Here is a 23,924-nt window from a genome sequence, read left to right on the forward strand (position 1 = left end):
ATTGACAGCTAAAAACTAGCCTAAACTAGACTAAAAAAGGCCTATTATAAAGTTGTGGAAACTATTAGTAGGTAACAGTCTATATCAAATAAAGAAACTCCTGTAGATTTTACCCACGCAATGACAATAACGAGAGACGAAAGTGCCTTACAGATTACAATATAATTAAGCTATTTATTCCACTAAGTACCTTTTCTGAAAATGTCTTCGCAAGATATCATTAAAGTAACTCGATATTGCGTGACGTCTATTTTGAGAATAGTAACTCAATCGTCGGCGTTATATAAATCTATTTTTGATCACACAGCTCGAAGCGTGTTTCTAATATTGTATCAACTATTTTATTTTTATTACTTAGCCATGGTATCATTACAAATTAAGTAATCAACCTTGAGCCGATGACCATCAAAGAACGTTGAAGTGGAACAACAAACAATATTTATTATTAGAGTAGATCTACGAGATAGTATGCGCCTACATGAAGTTTCAGTCAGTTTTTTATGAGTGCTTTTGTAACAAACATCTTTACCGCAGATGTAACAACAGATACTAGAATAAATCTAACTCGTACGACTATTACGTAATTTCTTAGATTAGTTCCGAACAAGCCTTATCCCGCAGGCATTAAGTGGAGGGTGGCCCATGTTATCGCAGAACATCATACGCTTGCGCGCAGGTTAGATGCTATCAGAATGGACCTTTATTATCGGTATGTGCCCAGCGAACGCTTATTTTCAAAATTGGTTAGACTGCCTGTCGTGGCCATTGAAGCTAATTGGCGGAGCGGTGGAACACGGCCCGGTGTACACGGCCGAGTTTGTCCGAACATATTGACTGTACGCGAATACGCGATGTAACCGCGGTCTGGGTGCTCGGTTGCTCTGATGTATCAAAAGCTACAGCTCCGAAAAACAAACGCGGATCCCCTTTGATACAGGTTTTAAACGAAACCGAAAATCGCTATTGCATTGGAAATGTAGCGGCTACTGCAAATATAGAACGCACAGATCAAAGCCCGAAACAGGTGGCTCTACATTTTAAAAACTAGTTATATTTAGGAATATTCTCCAAAAGACCACTTAGATAGCATTTCTTATCACAGCACCAAAAGTATTTTTAAAAAACACAAAAATCACCTTAACTAACATAGAAATGATCAACGCGAGAAATTAGCAAACCCGTAATAAAATTAATGAACGAAATACATAAAAATTGTTAGAATATTAGAAGAAAAACGGTTAAAGTGAGAGACTAAAAAGAAGAGTTTTCACACAGTGGTACCTGACCATGTGGGCAGGGACACCGGAGGCAAGCTGACACGATATGCGACGACGGAGGAGGACGAGGCGACACTCAGGGAACTACTACTTAGGTACGTGATACACCCTAGAGAAACGAACGATAGCTTTCCGCCTTTAAAACCGGCTTCATTGCATTCGAATCATACGATGTGTCGATGTGTCCTTCATACACCTGGCTTGGCATCCCAAATATCTTTTATTGCAGATATGATGCGTTACTGCGGTGCTGATCATTTCTCATTTACCACCGGATTTGCACCGACTAGCATCGATGGCCATGACAAAACTATTTGCTATTTTATGAGTCATTCTTCCGCGGACGCTTGCAATTGAGTGGGAAAGAACCCACTAGGACGGGATCGGCTTGCATGTATGTGACTGTCATGTGTTTTTAAGTAGCAATAGTTAAGGTGAGAACCTTAGTCATGATACTAGATACTGTAATTAACGCCCATTAACAACTTTTCACGGTCTCACGGTTATCCATGGCGTCTATAGCACTCTGCTTCGCATCTTTGTATAACTCTATCCACTTTGTTTTATACTTATATTATTAATAATATGTATTATATTTGTGTCTTCAGTTCCGAATATTAATGTATTTTATTGTCTGACAATTCAGCATTCTGGAAAACTTCGAATGAATTTAATGATGTTGAAATATTGGAGCTCTTCTCCTCCTCTTCTAGAAACATGAAATCATTGAACACTATAATAAATGGCGAATTTTTCATATTTACCATAATATAGTGGGCGAATACGATATCATTTTGGCAAATATACTGTACAATACAATTCCATATCTCAGATACTATTATACAAAAGGCTTTTGTGCGCCAGTCACTCGATTGGAAAAGTGCTGATTATTGTATCGAGTACTCGGTATATTCATGTAGGTATAAATTCGAATTACTTTCAAGTGAATTATTCCACAAATAATAAAATGGACAGCCACCGATCTAATAATCGTATATGCCTCATTTAACTTTTTCAAATCATTGATCTGTGATAGAAGCCTTGATAAGAACTACTTATTATTTTATTTATATTTCACAGAGACATCTTGGAAAATATTTTCAACAGACAATTATATGAATAATGTTTAAATTATTGGAATTAACTTATGATAAATAATTATTTAATTTAAAACTGAGAATATAGAATACAGATTGGGAAAGTCATCTATGTAGCAAAATATTTTATAATATTTTTATCAAAATTTATTTTAGACCAAAATTTAATTGCTTAGCATTATTTACTCCATCTGACATTGAAACATATATTACTGTGTACCCAAACTAATTGGTAACATCATATAATGTTGACTCATCAGGTTGGCAGTATCTGATGATAAGCAATAGCCAAGTCGATGATTATAGCGGAAGCGATGAGGTTGGTAAAGCAAAAAGTTTTCAATCTATGTATCTGGGTTTGATGTTGTACTTCCTAAATAGGAAGATTTATATTTAAAGTTTATGTCATTAAACTTTATACTCCAAATTGATTTCCATAAATTTTTACAAGACAGTATATTTGAAATTTTAAATAAACTGGTCTGCAAATAGTTTGATAACTAAACATCTTTTTTTACTATTGATTGATTTTTGTCTTCAAAATACTTAAGCACTTGCGTGTTCTGTGCAGCCTTCAGAGACAGGTGAGCGTGATGAGTATGAACCTCTCCGCTAAGCTGGACGACCTGCAGAGGGGGGACCGGCAGCTCGAGACCACCGTCGCTCTCTGTGAGATCCGGACCCAACTCCAGGAGCTGACTAAGAGTGTGGAGTCATGCCAGAGTGAAGTCTCCGAGGTGAGTTCACTTCTGTATCATAGTATCCCAATATATTACTAGCACACTGCAATCAAACGCCTTTTGAGCTCAGAACTTCCGAAGTTCAATCAACTGTGAGCACTTTGCTAGGTACTTTAACCAAAATCGCAAAAGTGCCGAAGAAAAAGAAACCAGAATAGTGGTCGAATCAGAAATGACGAGATCCGCAGCAGAACCAAAGTCATGGCGGGGCACATAGCTTGCAGAGCTGATGGGCAATGGGGCAGAAAAATTCTCGAATGGTGACCACGGGCCGGAAGTAGACTTAGTGTGGGCAGGCTCCCCACTAGGCGAACCGACGATCTAGTGAAGGTCGCGGGAGGTGCCTGGGTGCGGGCGGCGCAGGACCGTTCGTTGTGGAAATTCTTGAGGGAGGCCTTTGTCCAGCTGTGAACGTCATTAGGCTGAAACGAACGATCCCAATATAACTAAGTTGGTCCGACAGAGTAGAATAGAACCCTCCCCACTCTATCCATGGATTTAGTAGAAGCAACTAAAGGAGAAATATGCTAACATAGAGCTCTTCCTTACCTACATGGCCTGCGTGGGGAGTGGAGATCAAATGACCTAATGATGATAATCATCATGATGATAAGAGCCCAATATAGGTACATATTTGTGCTACAGTTCTTAGTAACACAATTAGCATTATTTACTTTATCTTCTATGTATGTTCTACTATAGTGACAATCTATCCATGAGATAATCTTTCGTCTGAATAATTATTCATTTCTAAAAGAGAAATATAACTTCAATGTTTTCAAGTCACAAGCAAATAGTCAAAGCTATTATCAACAGATAAAAAGACAAATTTAAACGAAGATGAAGAAGAAGTATAACGTGCCTGTTTAAATATAATTTTAATTCCCGAATGCAATTATAGCCTGACCAGGAACATAAAAACCCTCGCCATGTTGCGGAAAACTAATGGTACTAATTTCTTTTAATGGCAACAGTAACTGAAAACTTCATTGACATGTCACCTTGCATGTCAGTCTATTGCTGTCAAAGTGTAAACAAACTTTATTTTAAATGTGCGCAATTGATTTTGTGAATTAAATTGCTAAAATCTTTTTATAGTCGTGAAATTAAAGTGGTTCACAATGTTTTCAAGTATTTGTCGAAGAGAAATAATAAGGGTTCGGACAATATTTTCATTGAATAATTTTTCCGACAAGGGTGTCAAATTGACTGACATGTTTATCGTATAGTACAGTCCACTATGAAAATTAGCTGTGGTTTGTTTCAACTACCTATTTTAAAGTTTTTTGTCACTCTCTAAGTGTTGAATTTTATGGAATTGGGAAAGAAGTACCGAGTTTGTAGCGTTCATGAGCAGACATTGCAGTTGAATATTCAAGTTCTGAATTTGATTATTGATAAATAATAAAATAAATCCTACTAATTCATGTAATTTATTTAAACCAGGTTACCTATAATAATATTTTTTTGTTAATTCATGAAAATATCAAATTAGCCCGTAATCCTGAATCCTGATGCATAAAGTTAGCCTATTAATTTAACACAGGTACGACTGTACTCAGTGTTGCACTATCAAATGCAATTGACGCGCCTCTATGCCAGGGTTTTTATGTTCCTGGTCAGGCTATAACAATGTTAATTGATTCTTGTGTCTCTGGCAGACCCTTTGTTTTAGTGTAAGATTAATTATCGATATGCCATTCCTGTATAGATAGTGCACATAACTATCTTGCAATAGATTCGCTTTGAGGAGCAGGAGCAAATCGGATTGTATGTTTGTTTATTGAATGCCGTGCTCAGTGGATTGGGTTAGCCAGCGCAACAGCATTCGTATTACGGCCGATTACCTCGCAGCATGTAATATGGATTTACCTTTGCAAATGGACACGTTTAAGCTCGTATCATATTCGGTTAATTAATATTGGTGTTAGGATGCATAATTAGCAGCCAGTTGGGTTGCAGATATCGTATGATAACAAGTAGGTAGCAAACATGATTAGGGAAACGGCTATTAATCTTCATGCTTATTACATAGAGGCTTTGATTATAAAATTGTTATCCTACTCGTATGCTATTCAACGTTGTGAGATTGTTTTGTATTAATTAAACTGTCAGTAGCAGTGGTTTAACAACTTTTAAAACTTATCTTAAAATCATCACTGCCCCTTTCACTAAATAAAAAGTCATGTATTTATTTAGTAAAACTAAATGCCAACAAAAATAAAGCATCCAGTGAATCTTTTATAAAATATTTACGATGGCACTTGTTAACCCAAGTTAATCTTGTTGCAACAGAAAAGGAGAGAAGAAGAAAATAGTAGCTTAGTTTTATTAACTGGAAGTTCAACAGGATTTCCGTCGGTGTGTCGTTAAGAATTTTATAAGACGTGTCTCGAACGAACTCCGGAAAGCGTAGGTCGGCCTGACAACCTGTCTGATAAAAGGACTAATCGAATTTTGTGCAGTAATAGATCGTTTTCATTCACGAAGACGCGCCCCACCAATTTTTTGGTCGAGGGAAGCGCGGGAGGCGGGAGATTAATTTTGGCACTTTACTGCTGTGCCCAGGAATCTAAGGGCGTTTCTGACAATGTCCTTTCCTGATATAAGTTAAATGACGGCATAAAAACACAATAGATCGTGCCATCCACGAAGACGCACCAATCTTTGGTCGAGGGCACCGCGCGGTGTGGGGAGTTTGATCCGAGCAATCTGAGCTTCATTAATACACACGCACACTACGTGCGTGTGCACTCATAGATAATTTAGCGTGTACCGATAACACTCAAACATTAGCGGCTGAATGGTGGGGCGCGTCTTCGTGGATGAAAGGATCTACAAAGTGGTTCCCTGTCTACAGGTGAAGCGAGACATGGTCGCCATCAAGCAGGAGCTGGACACGGTACAGCAGGTGAAGGAGGAGATCGAAGAGCTGAGGGAGTACGTGGACCGCTTGGAGGAGCACTCCCAGAGGAGGAAGCTGCGGTTGTTAGAACAGGTTTGTGGACTGTTGTAACTGATATCTTTACTAACTTTATAACTACTAAGGCCCAGAACAGACGGTGAAACGCAACTGCAACGAAACTGCAACTTTCTGATGATGCTGATGAATGAAACTGAAACTGAAAGTTTCAAACTGGTCGTGTCATGTGTGGTCTCTCAATAGACGCTATGGCAAAAACTTAGATGCAACTCAAAAGTAACTAGCAGTTGCAGTTTCGTTGCAGTTGCGTTGCACCGTCTGTTCTGGGCCTAACTGTGCCCGGCATATTTTATGTTCCTAATTGTAGGTATATCTTTTGGGATAGCCCAATATACGATAGGCTCACAGGTATACCCGAAAACTGTCAAAGTTTTATCACAATCTGATCAATAGTTTCGGAACGGATTTGAGGAGAAACTCACGCCCGTATTCACAAACGATGCTTGCTTAAGTGAAGCAGCAAATCGAACGCACAGCGTTGAATAGAGCTCTGTGATCGGTTCGTGTGTCACCCTGTGCGTCCACGCGCACTGTGAGACCTCATAGTATTGTTTGTGAATACGGGCGTTATACAATAAAGTTTTATTTACATAGCTATCGTATAGATAGTTAATTTTATACAGGTCACAACACAACAGATAATTAATTTAAAAAATAAGACAAATTGATGTCACAATACAGCATAGTACCTACCTAGTTGAAACGTATAATTAGTTATGTTTACTTGTACTTTCAAGCTTGCAAAACTTGGTGTCTCCCAATATTTTTCTCTTCAAATTTTAAAATATCACTAGAAATGTTTGCCACCTCAACACGGCTGCTCACATCCTCTCGATAGCCTAGCCGGAAATTCACAACTACCTACTCATCGTTCGTTTCCGGGCTGGTGCCGCCCAGTTTATACGTTCACAACCTACGAGTATATCATGAGCACTATTTTGCCGGGTGGATGTTTACGAATCTACCGACAGACTTATAGCTGCAACATGCGACAGTAATATGTGAACTTTAAATCATCCAGTACTTTTATATTTGGCAATCAATTTAGCTAAATTGTCACGGGGTAGAATGCAGTGGCAGAACAGATAAATTTATTTCAATGTAAGTTACTACCAACTGTAGTCTGATTAATAAAATATTTGAATTTGTAAACGGATTCTCCAATGATTTCCACCACGTCTCAGCTTACGTAGTGTAGGTTGCCTCCCTGCTCGATGGACGGACTATTTCAAGAACTTTAAACTTAGCAGTGGACTGTTAAACTGTCATTGATTAAAATGATGTCTATTTGATCGTCACACAAGATTTTCAATCTTACATGCCGCACAGAACCTGCCTCAGAACATAGACTTGTCGTGTTTTTTTTGTTGCTATTGTGAGTTCAAATCTCGCTGGTGGCAAGTATTAGTGCCATAAATACCTTCTATCAGGCCTCCGTCACTCGCCTATGCCGGCCGAGATAATTACCTACAGCGCGCGACAACTTCAAGTTGCAAATCAGTCAGGGCCGCCACGCGCCTGTGAGCACACGCGTATTTCTATACACGCTCGGTCGATCATCGTCGCAATCAAGGATTATTGTTCCAACAGCACTGTTATTCTTCTTTAATGGAAAATCGTAATAATAATATTTAGGAATAATAATTAACACAGTGATTTAAATAATTTAAAAAACTACACTTTTTAAATAATTTTGAAATACTTATGACAAAAAACTGTAGCAAAAAAATTATTTTAGCTAATAAAAACATTAACTTCTACTACTACTTCACCGTGTCTATTTTCCGACACTACACCTTTTAAAACTGTTTGTCCAATTTCGAATTATCGCAACACTGAAGTTTATTAATAGGTACTTTAGAGATGGTACGATTATACAAACACCACTAGATTAAAGTTTACCAATCGTATATACAATAAATGCTTCTTAAAATTAAGTTTTTATTTATTTTACTTTGCATATACAACCCTGACGCTTGAGCTGTGAGGTAGATCAATTCTGAACACAAAAAAATTGCGCTCTTGTGAGCTAGTAGTAAGGTGCGATTTCGAATGCACCATGTGCGGTGGATATTTTGCATTATTATTATTACCGTTAAAATGCCGGCATCTGATCCTACACAAAGGAGTGCAATTTCTGTTGCTACTATTATGTATTCTGTGCTTCTATCATTTAAACCGTCCACACTCACGCCAGCCGTTCGAAAGTTTGCAACCATCGTTATTTAACTTCAGCTTGTCCTGTCGCGCGTCAAACTTTTCAAACTAAGTTAGCCGAGCTTGTTGGCTTGGATCACATGTTTCCACAATGGCGTTTGCTGAGAGAATGCTATGAATATGTTGTTTCCAGACAATTATCGTGACCTTTAGTGACGGCCGATGATGTAGATAGATAGAGACGTAGAATGTGGTCTGCGGTTTGAAGGAATTCGAACACTCACTCGTACCTAATAGCTATTAGTAAACTGCTAGGTATTAAGTAATTTGTCTTTGTTTCATACAGTTAAGCTATTAACTACAATGGGTAACAGTTTGTGCTACTTCTGGTATTTTTTTTAACTCAACAGATGTAAAGAGTTGAATTAGATATAAATTCAGGTTTAAGTAGACTTTTAGAAAACGACTTAAATAGTCATGGCTACAAATATAAAACAAATCAGAAAATGAATTTACAAAAACTCGCCGAAGAAAATTAGGAATGATTTTCACGCCAAAGTATTGGAAGAAGACTTCTAAATCAGTCGCCATTAACTGAAAACAGCACGCAGTACTCATTACGTCAATTATTACGAAGCTATTAACTTATTGTTTCAATTCTGTCCGTATGCAATACATATTAATGGGTTTAACTGTAACCGGCGATTATGTTGATGTGACTGACGTGAGGGTTAACCGAAGACAATAACCGCATAATGGACCGATTACACGTAGTTTAGGAAATTTGATACATTGTACGTGGTAGCGTCGAGTTACTCGTACCTGCGCGAATATCGTGCGAGATTAGGGTTTTGTAGGAAGAACTATGGAGTATTGTATCTTAATGGAAATGAAAGGATTGTTGTGATCTGGAATGTATTAATTTATGATTTAACCAGCTGTGATTGCGGATTTAGATCCAGTGAGGTTTTGACTTGATGACGACTGACGACGATGAGTGCTGGTGACTGTTCACTTAGGCTGGGTTGCACCATCTTACTTTAACTTTGACAAACGTCAAAAATCTGTCAAACTCCATACAAAAAGCACCGGTTATTGTCATTGTTACGGTTAAAATAAGATGGTGCAACTGAGCCTTAGTTAGTTAGGGTCCGATTATTTACTCTTTTCTTAAAATATTATGTGGAGTTTCTTAGACTCTCAGAAACACACGAAGTAAAAAATACCTTTTTAATATTATTATATCAGAGAAGATCCAATTGCATCTTATAATCCTAAATGAGAATCCTATTCCAACTGCAAGTTGTTTACGGTTCAAAAGGCAGATTCCATATTCGATTTTAGAACCTTGTGCCACTGCTTGTGCTTATAGCACAACTGCAATAAGGCAAGATATGATTGCATTTTATTGAGAGGAAGTTACGAGAGCCTTCAAGGTGCATCGAGGTCCAATCTCGTCCTTAAGTAAGTATTATTGGACTCCACTACAGCAAATAAAAAACATGGAGCGTAGAACGAAAACATATTTTTCAGAGTTGATAATTTATTGCATTTCTGATCTCACCAATTACAGCCGATGGGATTTGAATTCGATTTATTCGCTGCTGTCGTTATTTAAAACGGTTTATAAGAATATTCCGAGCGCTAATCTAAGGGCTGCACTAAAGCTGTTGTTTGATTGGGTTAGCCAGGAGTGGCTTTACGTAATTCAATTTTTCTGCGCGGAATATCGATATGAAAACTACGTTATGCAACTGTGATTGAGTTTACTGTAGAAAAAGAAGAAATATTAAGTTCGATTCAACTAAGTTTTAGTAGCTAGAGTAATGAAAACAATGTTGTAACAACGTTTTACATTTTAAATGTTGTACAAAAAAAAATGGTGAGTTCAGGTAATGTTATTAAATAATTTAAAGTAAGTAATATTAGTTCAGAAGATTTGTTAGAGGAAAGATGTTGTTCGAAATGTGTGCGAGAAGTATGATGACGTCATGAAAGCTTAAATTAAAATGTTTGTCAATAATGTACCAAAATACCAAAATATTCATTTAAATATACCTACTATACCAATAAATGGGATAAAACGTAGACCGTATTCTCCAATCGGTCTGCGTTACACAATAGACCGAGAAACCTTTGTGAAAAGATACTTCACACAAATAATTGTATTTTTCCACATCTCGTACATTTCTTATGAATACTAATTTTACCAATATCACATGAAAGACATACATTAGAAGGACGGTACCACTATGGCGCTTTGTCACTCGCATTTAGTACCATTCGAGATCAATCACATATAGAATTCAATGAGTGAACGGATTTATTTCTTCAAAGACAGCTTGGGGTACAATGGCTACACAGTTAGGGGTACAATGGGTGGCATTTAAATAGTACTATCCCCTGGGCTACAACCTTCGCTGGTAAAATTTTCCGATCACTTAACGGATAATTTATATATAACTAGCTGACCCGGCGAACTTTGTTCCGCCTTAATGGCAATAAATAACGGAATAAAAAGTATCCTATGTCCTTCTCCTGGCTCTAAACTACCTCCCTGACAATTTTCAGCTAAATCGGTTCAGCCGTTCTTGAGTTATAAGTGGAGTAACTAACACGACTTTCTTTTATATAATAGATAAATAAATTAGAAAGGTTTCATTAGAGTTATAATTTTTATCTCTAATATTTAGAACAACGTGTATAAGCCATTTTTCATGGTATGAGACTAAGGAAAGAAGAAAAACCTTATTTATACCGGTTGTGAACGGAATGTGGACTGTATTAAAATTAAATATGCGTTATAAAAGATAAAGAGATGCGAGATCGAACAGAAATATATTCACGAGCTTAAGTTTTCTAAACAAGTCAAAAAGTACAAAAATTACAATGACACAGAGAATTTGGTTTCTACAAATCTATAGGCCGAAAGAGTGTAAAGGTGGAAGGCGGATCGTGCGCAACAATACCTACATTATTTCATAACTGAACTACTGACTGACTACTCGAACGAGAAATGTTACAGGAACTTACACGGGCATTTAAATTTAATTGCTATGTATTTAATTAAGTTGTGTCCAGTATAAAAATAGATACACAAACAACTGAATGACATGACTCACAAATGTGTGTGTGATGAACTATTAATCACTAGTTGTGATACTTGTACATGTATTATAATTGTGAGGGAAAATATTGCAGCAGAATAATGTTAACCATTAATTCTGATATAGTTTGTTATTTTTTTCACTCAGCCTGGGAAAAGAAATGTAAGCGTTATTGAGTATTATTGTGTCAGTTTGTGTATCACTTGTCTCACGCTAGGGCACGGGTATTGTCCAAGTTCAGAGCCGCCAAGACAATTAAGAAAATCTTGAAGCGTTTAAACTGGCCAGTCTTTTTGGGCTGTGTTCAAACAAAACAGCTGCCGACTACGAGCGAATATAGTGCAATTTTCTTCCATGCATATAAAATAATTACACGGAACCGATAACACGATATTACGCTATGCAATGTCGCTGAATTTCAGCAGAATAGACGTTTCTTGTCTTATCGACGCTTGTTAGCTTCGTAGCATCATATTGTCAATATCGCGAGAACGCGGTATGCGTTTACTTTCATGCTAGGGCTCACAGCGAGCGTATGCTCATAGTCAGCGGCTAACAATATGTTTTGTGTGAACGCTGCCTTGGCGACTTTGATATTTGTATATGTGTTTCGCTGGCTTCTTAGAACGGGTTTCACGATCAATCTGGTTTGGTTTCAGGGCCTCACCTTCTTCCTATCCTACGCTATCCTGGCTGCAGTCTTGGGGATGCTGCAGTTCGGATACAACACTGGTGTCATCAACGCTCCTGGCAAAGTAAGTCCGAAGTTCATCATCATCATTTCAGCCATAGGACGTCCACTGCTGAACATTGGCCTCCCCCAATGCTTTCCATGTTGATCGATTGGTGGCAGCCTGCGTCCAGCGCTTCCCTGCTACCTTTATGATGTCGTCGGTCCACCACACAATACAGTTCGAAGTTATTCACATACGAAAGCATAATATTCGATAACATAAAGCCAACAGATCAACAGCACATCGTTGCCTTATTGAGTTAATGCTCGTCGTCTACAAATTACTGCTCCAGACGCCGCCTCTCTGCATGATCGAGTAAATTAAATTCGGTCCTGGTGGGAAAATCGCAGCTCATCAAAATTAGAGGGTTATAAACCACCTGCAGGCGTGTAGACCTGACGCTAATTGACTCGTCACATACTCTCATCATAGTGGATGATCACTATTAGTTAACAACTTGTTACGCCTATTTGAGTATACGATATTGACGTCTATAAGTGTCTTACCAGGCCTGTTCATCTCCGCGAGTTTACATCGAAAACAAAACAAGTACGATGACACCCTACAGGATTACTATTCGGCAAGGCCTCACATACGAGCGAGCATTGACTCACGCACGCGTATTCTTGTGTATGATGAAAAAAAATAAAGAAAATGGTGTACTAAATACTGTGCAGTATTTAACTGCCTAAATAATAATAAAATCACAGAATGTACTTTTTTAAGTTGCCTAAAGACACTGAGAGGTTTTCTGCAGTTTGGCACCTCACGTCACACATCATTTTACCGAAGTCAGCCCTATGGCTTCGGCGCAGTACCGTTCACTGACGTTTGTCAATAAAATGGTGCTTGACTCTTGAGACAAGCTAAATTACACCATATTGTTAATGACATTGAGCATACATTTTTTAAATACCTTCGCGAAGTAAACCTTCTGTACGTAGTACTTATTATTATTCTGTGGTCTTACTTTATACAACTAATATAACACCAACCCGTCTGGCCAGTGTGGAGACTGTAGGCCAAATACCACATTTCCCTCTGGTAAATTAGGGAGAGTCGCCCTCCTGCAATGGAGACTAAAAGACATAATGATGATGATGATGTTTAAATAGTTTAATTGGTTCTAGCGTTTTATTCAGAAACTAGCGGCGGCCCGCGACTTCGTAAGCGTGGGTCCCGTTTTACCCCTTTAGGGGTGGAGTTTCGTAAAATCCTTTCTTAGCGGATGCTTACATCATAACATCTACCTGCATGCCAAATTTCAGCCCGATCCGTCCAGTGGTTTGGGCTGTGCGTTGATAGACACTATGTCAGTCAGTCAGTCACCCATGAGTTATATATATTTAGATAAATAAAATCGACCGAAACATGTCTTGATATCCAATAGACCGAACGTCCTTTTCACACCCCGTTCCACCTTCCAGAACATCGCCAACTTCATGAAGGACGTGTATAAGAATCGGTACGGGCTGGACCTGCATGACGACACCGTGAACAAGCTCTATTCCATCGCGGTCAGCATCTTCGCCATCGGGGGCATGCTGGGAGGCTTCTCTGGGGGGATGATTGCCAATCGGTTTGGGAGGTATGTCCTTTATAGCACCAGCTCTTAAAGACCACTTTCATCTTGTATTCAAGACCATACCATTTTCATGACCAATTGCGACTTCTTTGTCTTTACACAAGACATTGAGGATTCCATTTAACAATCTAAACGAAAATACTCGGAGTCTATTGTTCACCTATAATTTTGATGGGACCGTTGTCCTTTTGTCAATAGGAAAGGGGGTCTCTTGCTAAACAACATTCTGGGCATCAGCGGCGCGAGTCTCATGGGCTTCACAAAGATATCCCACTGCTACGAACTTCTCATCTTCGGAAGATTCATCATCGGAGTCAATTGTGGTATGTACAAGTATCTTTAGTGTCTTTCAGACAGTTAGACCAGCTTTTGACGCGACTAATGGCCGCATTATCATGACATTCATCTTTCGTTCTTTTCTAGGTCTAAACACCTCACTAGTGCCAATGTACATATCGGAGATTGCGCCGCTCAACCTTCGCGGCGGGCTGGGTACGGTCAACCAACTGGCTGTCACCGTCGGACTGCTGCTGTCCCAAGTGCTCGGAATCGAACAGATCCTCGGTACTGATGAGGGGTGGCCGATACTGCTGGGTGAGTTCATCAGTTACAACTGATATCTACTACTTCCTCACACACAGCTAGGTCCTTTTGACATTATACTTTTAATCATCAAACTAGCTCCTCAAGTAAAGCAAGGCATGACACTTTTCTATCATGTTGAACAAGAACATGATGCATAATTATCCAGATTGCTCAACTATAAACGTTCAAAATAATTTAAAACCGATCATGCTGAACCTGGTCTATTTTCCAGGCCTGGCGATCTGTCCCGCAATCCTGCAGCTGATCCTGTTACCTGCGTGCCCCGAGTCCCCACGGTACCTGCTCATCACGCGTCAGTGGGAGGAAGAGGCTCGCCGTGCTCTACGAAGACTTCGTGCTAGTAACCAGGTGAGAGTATCCTTAGATCTTCGGCCGGCAAAGGCCTAGAGCCCTTACAAAGTTTTCCTTCAATAACTTTTGATATCTTGTAGGTGGAAGAGGACATTGAAGAGATGAGGGCCGAAGAGAGGGCCCAGCAAGCCGAGGCGTCCATCTCGATGCGTGAGTTGTTGTGCTCACCCACCCTTCGAGCCCCTCTCCTCATCGGCGTGGTCATGCAACTGTCGCAGCAGCTGAGCGGTATTAATGCGGTAAGAAGTGATGCTTAGTCTCTCTATCTAAGTTGTTAACTCTAAAGGGAACCAAATACCTATAAGGTCTACTAATTAAAATTTCGAGCGTCAAATAATGTGGGGTCGAAATCAGTTGTCGAAGCGCAGTCGCGCAATGCAGGTGGGTCTAAATAAAGCGTTCCCTAGTTCCCTCAAGCCATGACACTGGTAACCCTGACGTGATCTGAACTTGAACATTGAACTGTCAGATTAGATCAGTAAAGTTTCTTTTCAGTCGTTCTTTCTGTTTGTATGATGATGTTCAAGTTCAAATGTCTTTCGCCTCCAGGTCTTCTACTACTCAACGTTCCTGTTCACCTCATCTGGCCTCACGGACGAGTCTGCCAAGTTCGCTACCATGGGCATTGGAGCCATCATGGTGGGAATGACGCTGGTCTCGCTGCCCCTCATGGATCGCACTGGAAGACGGACCTTACACCTCTACGGGCTCGGCGGGATGTTCATCTTCTCAATTTTCATCACCATCTCGTTTCTGATCAAGGTGTGTCCTATGATACAGCGGTGGGTGGAGGAGGTTCGGAATAAATAGAGTGAGAGAATGTGTGAATATGTGGTTAAGGTATACATGGAATGGTATAAGATTTATGTAGGATCGATTGTTAGATTAAAGATTTGAAGAGGTTTGGTCTCAAAATGTATGGTATCTGGTGAAAATTTGAAAGGAATAGAGAAAGAAGTTTTGTCAATGAAATGCAAGGTATCGAGTTGGAAATTGGAAACTTGGATGGATCAAGTTACATTTGGTCTCCAGTTGTTTTTGTATGAAAATAATTTATTGAGGACAGTCATAATTAATGTTATCCTTTTTGTAATATCATTCAACACAATAAGTATTTTCAGTATGTCAAAGTAATGGTTATGGATAATGATATGAGAACGACAAGAGACTAAGGATGAAAATCAGTTTCAGAGAATTCGATAATCATTTTATTAGCGGAATAAGAAAATATTTTATACAGTGATTATTTTTCTAAAATTTTGATACAGGATTAAAATTTTCAACGCCTGATAAACATACAATGAATAATCGACAGTAAAAATTGTTTAACGATTAAATTAACTTTTTTTGAGTTTTAATTTCCCGTAATTATTATTTTATCAAGAGGAGCTTTTAAGGAATGCTGACTTCCGCTCCTTTCATTTACTTTTATACCTTTTGTATTTTGTTCTTAAAACCTACTTCTATGTTAATATCATATTAAGAATTATAGTTATTCATAGTGTAATGCTCGAAATTATTGCAATTTAGTTCCAAAGTAAATTAAAATATTTCAAGCATTACATTATTATATGGTTTTGGTTGACACATTATATAATAGTAAACTTTACAAAAAATATAATTAGGTTACTATATTGTCAACCAAAACCATATTATTTAGTTAAATCTGCTTGCGCACGCTTCTATGACGCTTCCTATCACTTTTTTTATCTTTCTCATCAAACTTCGCCATTTCCATCGATACTTTAATTTGTTCTATCTCCTTTTTTCTACTTACATCAGATTGTGTTTCCAAGAACACAAGTTTCATTTCATTCTTCTAGATTTTAGTTACTACAGTAGCAAGCACAGCAACTGTTTCTTTCCCACAACTTACCATCTTTTGTTTGCTTCGCTTCCGCTAGATCCCCCCCTCAAACTCGACTTTCCTGTACCCGAATCCGGACACTCGGTAGGAAAGCTGTAAATTTTGAAGAAACAAATTCTCAAATATAAATGTTAGTGACATCACTCACACCGCACCACACGTTCTCACAGACATGAGGTTGAATTCGGACTATATCGGCGGGGATGTCTAGCGCACGCATACTTACCGATGCGATATATTTGACTCACACGAACACTGCTCAAAAGCAGAAGGCACTTTCACTATAGCATACGCCTTGATAGACGAGGGTACTTCACTCGCTACGGCACCAGGGGCGACCTGGCACTTGCAGCACGACGTGACACATACGACATGTGTGTGATGTGCATTTATGTTTGTGGGTTTTTTCTTAACCGGAGGGCTACGGGAAAGAGCGTACATGCTATCCCCTGATAGGAGTTCTTTGGCTATGTGCAGGAGATGATCGACTGGATGAGCTACTTGTCAGTGGTGTCCACACTCAGCTTCGTGGTATTCTTCGCGCTCGGCCCCGGGTCCATTCCTTGGCTGATCACCGCTGAGCTGTTCTCGCAAGGACCCCGACCTAGCGCCATGGCGATCGCCGTGTTAGTAAATTGGATGGCCAACTTCGTCGTTGGAATCGGCTTCCCTAGCATGAAGGTACGTGGTAGTGATGACCCCAAATAATATAATGCTAATGGGCCGAATTCGGAGATGTTTACTAACTTAAAAGGTTTTGTCAAATACCGTCATTGATCAATCTACGTAGATGACTCAAATTTTTAAATTAACATTCTCGGTCCCGTTATTATGTACCTACTTGCCCCAAACCAAACAATAAAACAAACGCTTTTTTTCTCAATTACAGGCACTACTGGAAAACTATACATTCCTGCCTTTTAGTGTATTCCTTGCAATTTTTTGGATATTTACGTATAAAAAAGTTCCTGAAACAAAAAATAAGACCTTCGAAGAGATTTTGGCACTGTTCAGGAATTCCAATGGGAGGTAAGAAAGGTTTTTTGTTGTTTCTATTGATTTTTTAAATTATTATTTACAAACGGCACCCGTGTGTCTGTTCACCATTGACAGTCACAGATATCATGTTTTGTCTCACGGCCATATTGCATTACCCGACAGCATAATGGCTGCTAATAGTGTCAACAAAGACTAATTTATGCCAATCCGATAATCACCCACAACTGTTGAGACTATCAACAGCCATAGCTCTATGAATACACCGTGAGCAAGTCATAACCTCATACCATAAGCACGCAAAGCACGAATCGACTTTGTATTTCCTGTATAAAGCATCTGATGAGACGTTAACTAAACAATTTACGTTAAAAGCGGGCTCAATTAATTGTTGGACACTCGCTAATGCCGACGCAAAGTTGGTAATTAATCTGACCAGAGCTAACACGGATAGTACTGTTATTCGAGTTAAATGAAATGAGCAATTATCGTATGCAACCAATGTATTCGAGCTGCGGTTTTCAGTCAGTCCAGTTTGTTGGAAGTATTTTAACGCTTTAGTTTAATTGTTCCTGCCCCGATCGGAACTAACTCGGGGACTTTTCGATGAGCGGGACGGATTCAATGAAATATCATCCCAAGGTTAAACTCGGAGTCTCTCGAGCCAGCAAGCGGAGGGCGCGGAGGAGCGGCGTTTCGGAATTCGGTGGACCGCGACCAATTGTATGTGCTGATAACAAAGCTTCAGTTCGAAGACGGCCGTTCATGATGTCGTGGTGTCAACAGGGACAGTTTTCGAGACAACCGCCTCTACGGGAGCATGATGAACTGCGTGAACGCACTGGAACAACAGCTGCCCCCGCCCCCGCCGCCCGCGCCCGTCGATGAGAAGCACGATTCACGTAAGTCGAATGCGCGGGCGCGTCAGTCACGCTGTGAGGGAGTGGCGCGTCATTTCAAACCGCCGGATTTTAAATATGGAAGCGTTAGGATGTTTTTGCGTTCGTATTTTGTTTTTCTTTTGTCTTCTTTTATAGAACTTCTCTTTACTTGGTTGCCTGTTTTTTTAATTAGGTCTTTTTTGTTTTGGACTTCGTTAAATAGTTTTCTTGCTGTGCGTATTAACAACAATGCGCTAATTAAAATGAGCATTAGGTAGAACATTGGGTACATTTGAATCCGAAAAAATACACCATACATCTGAATATAAACATAATGCATTTGTACAATATTTGCTTTTTTTGTCCTATACTCACTGTCTTGAAAACTACAGGAGTGGGGTTTTAAAAAAATACGATCGGCGTGACTGATGCAGAGGCGGACTCCATCAACGTGACTGACACTCGCGTGACAGTCATCCCAACGATTTTATAGTCACATATGTAAATATGCCGCTAGAAATGTATGTTCCTTTCAATGATCTAGTACTTTTTGAAAAAGTGTGACTATAATATCAGCAAAAGATACCTTTTCGCTATGTTCACGGCTTCATGCTGCCCACTGCCGATCATTGTCAATACGACACCCCAGCAAACACGACGCAAACACTCGAAGGCACAAATACGCTCACGATTATAACATTTTCATGTAAAATGATTACATTTACATACTTGTGATTTCTATAAAAATCTTTATTAACTTTAAAACTCGCTAAATACCTGAGTAACTACAAAGTTTGGCCAAAACTGAAACATTTAACAGGCCACTGTAGAAAACCAATGCATTTTCTCACTTTCAGGAATCAACAATTTTCCTACCTTTATCAAAATATGACATAAAATGGGTGATAGGCGAATAGGTCAAATTAAGTAAAACTAGTCAGCGGAACAGTCCGCCCAAAAAAAAACTATAACAAAACTTAAACTCACAGCATAACATGAAAACTTAGAATAAAATAACATTCCTAAGAAAAATAGGAGAGTCTGAATAAAATCCTTGGACATTAGAAAGAAAGATACCCACATTTATTATAATGGACATCACACAATAACAGGCAATTACATAGACATGACAGTAGCACATAATAATGGAAGAAGAAAAAAAAACAAGAGTAAACTGAGCAGTGCCACCCATTCACCAACAAGATGCCCACTGCAACGGGACCCCACTCAGCATATGCCGTGGCCTACGGTGACGAAGGCCACAGCGCTGGTTTTCAGTGTGCCCCATGCCGAGTGAGGGTCACGGACCATTGGTAAAAATAAATAAAATTATACAACATCTAGCCATAATCTAAGCAAAACGCTTGGACTACGGGTCTCATGAGTTCAAATGTAAACTAAACTATCATTTGAGTGTATTTGTGCCATCACACCCAACATATACTTCAAGACACCAATGTTCGTCTCGTCTATTTTATTATTTTCTTATTTGCTTGTTTAACCTCCTGACAAAAAGAAGGTATACATAAATATACAGTACATAAGACACTGTTATGATACGTAGCCTTTTGCTGTCGTACATGATTCATCTGGTCATCATCATGGCTGAGGTAGTGGAGGCTATGGCTTCTAAGTTATGTTACATGAATAATACAGAGTTACTAGTAATTTAATTGCTGAAGTAAAAACAGCCACGTATGAACGAACTTCAGCGTTCTTTCGTAAATATTTCCAACTTTATATTTTGCCAAGTTTCATTTTGTCATATAGCGAGTCAAATAAACAGATGAAAATATGTAATATTATTTGTAATATTCAATCTTTTGAATTCTTTCTAATCTAAAACTACTATGATACAAAGATACACGTAAAATTACTTATAACTCTGTAAATATCCTTAATTAACTAAATACGGCATGGTCATCTAGTGACGTAACTAGGCTTTGAACGGTTCTAAAATCGCATGACGTCATCTGAAAACGTTAGCCTTAGATTTTGTGGGAAGAGCAAGATTGACTCTGCGAGGTATTTCCCAATTTACTTCTATACTATCTTTCGTAGTCAAAGGATTTCGTCATACATACATATATAGCGTTGTTAAGATTTCTTAATGTAGGTAGATAAAGTTTTCTTGGAGTCTAATGTAAATCTGTAACGCTCCTTACGCAGGAGCATTGAGACTACTAACATTTTTATGAGTATCCTATCTAATTTATGTAATTTTTGTCGATTCCATCTTTCCTAAAGCCCGGTCTGTGAGCACGTAGAATTTTGTCCAATGACCCCAAGCTACCCATCCTTATCGCTTGCGCGTAATTATGTTGCTGTCGCGCTCGCACAAGCACTGCGGGCGCCATATAATTACGCGCGATCGACAAGGATGGTTAGCTTGGGGTCATTGGACAAAATTCTACGTGCTCACAGACCAGACTACAATTAGATTTAGATCCTTTTACCATAGAGTTTATGATGAGTGTGAGTACATGTTTGGTTTCACGTTACAGTGTCGGAACAGTCCTCGGGAGCGGGGGAGGCGGGGCGCCCCCCGCCGCCGCTGCCGCCCCCGCGCTTCCCCGCCCCCGGCAACGTCTGACAATGGCCAGTCCGTGCGCCGGCGCCTCTGGTAGCGCCGCTGAAAGCAGCCGCCAATTTTTTGTTTCGTGGACTCAGGCGCCCGGCGGCCGCTCTCGCTATTACTACCACACAACAAATGTTCTAAATTTATGTGATTAGGCTAAATAGGATAAGTCACGGCGTAATAATAGCTCTTTAGTCTGTCATTTTATGACATAATTTATCGAATGCGAATGCACCTTGTAAAGTGCTGTTGCGTTCTTGTACCCATTTTAAAATAGGTCTTCATGAATTTTCTCAGAAGTGATTTGGGGACTTAAGGCCCTTCTGAACGGTCTACTGATACTCGCTTCTGATATTATTAACGTTATTGATAAGTGCGTTGGAGGGATATTCAATATAAAAATAGTAGATATTTTATCGACTAATAGATCGGATGACATCTGATGACGCCGTCAGTTCACTGCACACGGGTTACATGCCAACTAATTCTATGTAGGGAAATTAAAGTAAAATGGGTACCATGGGAGTGTGGTGCGCCGCCCAGCGCGCGCGCCCCTCGACTTGGACGTGCTGTTCATTTATACAATTATATTATTTTACGAATGTTTTTAGTCTCTTTTACTCATAATTGTTAAACTTAATGATACTTAAAGTCATATCTAAAATGACCGAGATTCTATTATTATATTTGACTTGTAAATTATATTTATCAGATACATTTAATTGCAACCGCGGGAATTGATGAGAAATGCAAATTATTTATTGTAATTAATTGAGGATAATATAAAATAGTTTAAACTGTCTCATTTCACATTTGCTGCGTTATTTTACGGTACACTTGAGTTGTATAGTTGTTTTGTTTGTAGCGTAAGAGATAATAAAGAACATATTATCTTTTTAATTGACGATGAGATGAATAGAGTACGGTAAGTTATACAATTTTGTGAAGACTTTTAAGAATGTGAAGCTTTTAAAACTATACGCCCTAGTGGAAGATCGAGTGTTTACTAACTAATTAGGTAGGCAACTGTAGAACTACTGGATAGGAGGATACGTTCGTCCATGCATGTTTATACTGCTCAAATTTTTGATAAGGCTCGTCGACACGTCGTCCGCACTGCATGGCCTAAAATATATGCATCCAACACACTTGCGACGACTGATCGATATATCATTTAATGTAAAAAGCTCAATAAGCACATGGGTCTGATTAGGTATGGCTGTACGACAAGAGTAGAGGGCGGTCTAGGTCATTCTGTGAGTGATGGAGTAATGGGCGTGTCGCGTGCAGCGTCATTAACAGGTGGCAGGGGGCTATTCGAAATAGAAAACATTTCAAATGAAAATTCGTTGTTTGGAATAAAGTTCAAAGTTGTCTGGCGTTCGCGTAGCTCTGCGAATGAATATCAGCGCTCGATTTGTGTAACTGGTTTTCAGTAACTTTTCTATTTCAAGATGCAAGGGAATAGCCCACCGACCCCGTACCGCGGCCACGCCCCGTCGGTTCCCGCGACACTCCCACGCTCAATTAAGCTGCAAGCTTATTGTAAGCGACGTTAAATTTTGTATCGAAAGTTTCGTCAAACATTCCACGCGAGGCTTCGATACACAGGAGCGAACTATTAATGGATTGGATCGTATTCATATTGTAAACAGTTTTGGTTGATCGGTCGCTGTTTAGTTATGTTTTATGGTTTAGTTTAAGGTATTTTTATATTGGTATGTGGTTTGCGTGGGGCAAAAGATGTTTGTAAGAAGACTTGATGAGGGTCGGTGCATAGGTTCACGTACCCATGCAATGCATAGTATGCATGCTTTCCGCGGTATCATACAAATATCTCCCTGCGTATGCCATGTAAAAATGTGAATATGTCTTTAGTCATCTGTTACTGATCGATTTTCATTATTTGGGCTCTGCAAACCTTACATTTAATGACCAGATATCGTCAAGAGGCTTTCAAAAATGAGCAGTTTTGAAGAAAATTGTCACAGAATAACCTAGACCCGGTCGGCGCTGTGTTTATATGAGGAATCACGCATGAAAATGAACCAAGAAATTATTCTAAATATTTGATAAATGTCTGTAGATGTTGTCATTATACAGTTAATAAAAAGCAAGAGAAACCCGGAGTTTTAGTCGATAAGACTACGAATAGTACAGTCGTCTTATGAAATTTAGAGTAAATTCTACTTGTAGACATTTTAAAGCATTTTTGACGAAATTGTTAATAAAGTTTGCAAGCCTGAAAGCTTTGGTCACCTCACTAACGACGTATGGTAATAATGCGATGAAATTCGTTAACAATTTTGGCAAAAGTGAAGAACGATGCATAGCTTGTAGCTCACAAGCAATTGTTACATAGGTAATCAGAAAAATATTGACCGTTTAGGCGTCTCGCAAGGCTCTTACGAGTGCGCTCTCCGAAGCACAGAATCTGAACAAGACCACGACCTGAAGTCGTCAAAATTATTTTCAATTGTTCCTACCTACTGTCAAAATATTAAATACAAATATACCTAATCACATTGCAAACTTGTTTCATTTTCCAATTTCCATGAATCTAGGATGAAAGCAATTACCATTATATGGAGAAAATAATGGGATAGAAAAAATATTCTCCGTCGTACTTGTGAGCTACAAGACTTGTTAAATATTGAGTTAGTTGACGCCATTGGCTAAAAAAGCACTATAATAGTACAAGTTATTAGTATGTCTACAATGAAGATAGATCATAGATAGCTTTCCCCGCAGTCCTTGGCCTCTTCATGTTACACCGAGCAAAGCCTTCTTCAGGCTATAGTTTACCATATAAAAGCACAACACTACTAAAAACTACACTACTGTAAAATAAATAAATATTTCACAATTTTGTCAACATTCGCCGTAACTAAAAGTACTCTTAAAACCATTAGGCGATTATCACACTGCGCCGCGCTCCGCCGCGATACGCGGGACGACAGATTTA

General features: G+C 39.0%; 1 protein-coding gene across 1 annotated transcript in view; it reads left to right on the forward strand.

Moving 5' to 3' along the window:
• Positions 1-20,974, forward strand: part of LOC135086957 (glucose transporter type 1) — a 137,052-nt gene extending 116,078 nt beyond the window's left edge. The window contains exons 4-17 of the mRNA XM_063981793.1: positions 1,276-1,372; positions 2,946-3,111; positions 5,975-6,112; positions 12,021-12,116; positions 13,523-13,683; positions 13,879-14,003; positions 14,104-14,274; positions 14,498-14,634; positions 14,718-14,876; positions 15,187-15,399; positions 16,961-17,185; positions 17,394-17,533; positions 18,287-18,402; positions 20,886-20,974. Of these exons, the coding sequence (XP_063837863.1) occupies positions 1,276-1,372; positions 2,946-3,111; positions 5,975-6,112; positions 12,021-12,116; positions 13,523-13,683; positions 13,879-14,003; positions 14,104-14,274; positions 14,498-14,634; positions 14,718-14,876; positions 15,187-15,399; positions 16,961-17,185; positions 17,394-17,533; positions 18,287-18,402; positions 20,886-20,974 (2,033 nt within the window). The remainder of the gene's footprint in view (positions 1-1,275; positions 1,373-2,945; positions 3,112-5,974; positions 6,113-12,020; positions 12,117-13,522; positions 13,684-13,878; positions 14,004-14,103; positions 14,275-14,497; positions 14,635-14,717; positions 14,877-15,186; positions 15,400-16,960; positions 17,186-17,393; positions 17,534-18,286; positions 18,403-20,885) is intronic.
• The last annotated feature ends 2,950 nt before the right edge of the window (positions 20,975-23,924 follow it).

This window comes from Ostrinia nubilalis, chromosome Z (assembly GCF_963855985.1).
Source record: "Ostrinia nubilalis chromosome Z, ilOstNubi1.1, whole genome shotgun sequence".
In the NCBI taxonomy this organism is placed as follows: Eukaryota; Metazoa; Arthropoda; class Insecta; order Lepidoptera; family Crambidae; genus Ostrinia; species Ostrinia nubilalis.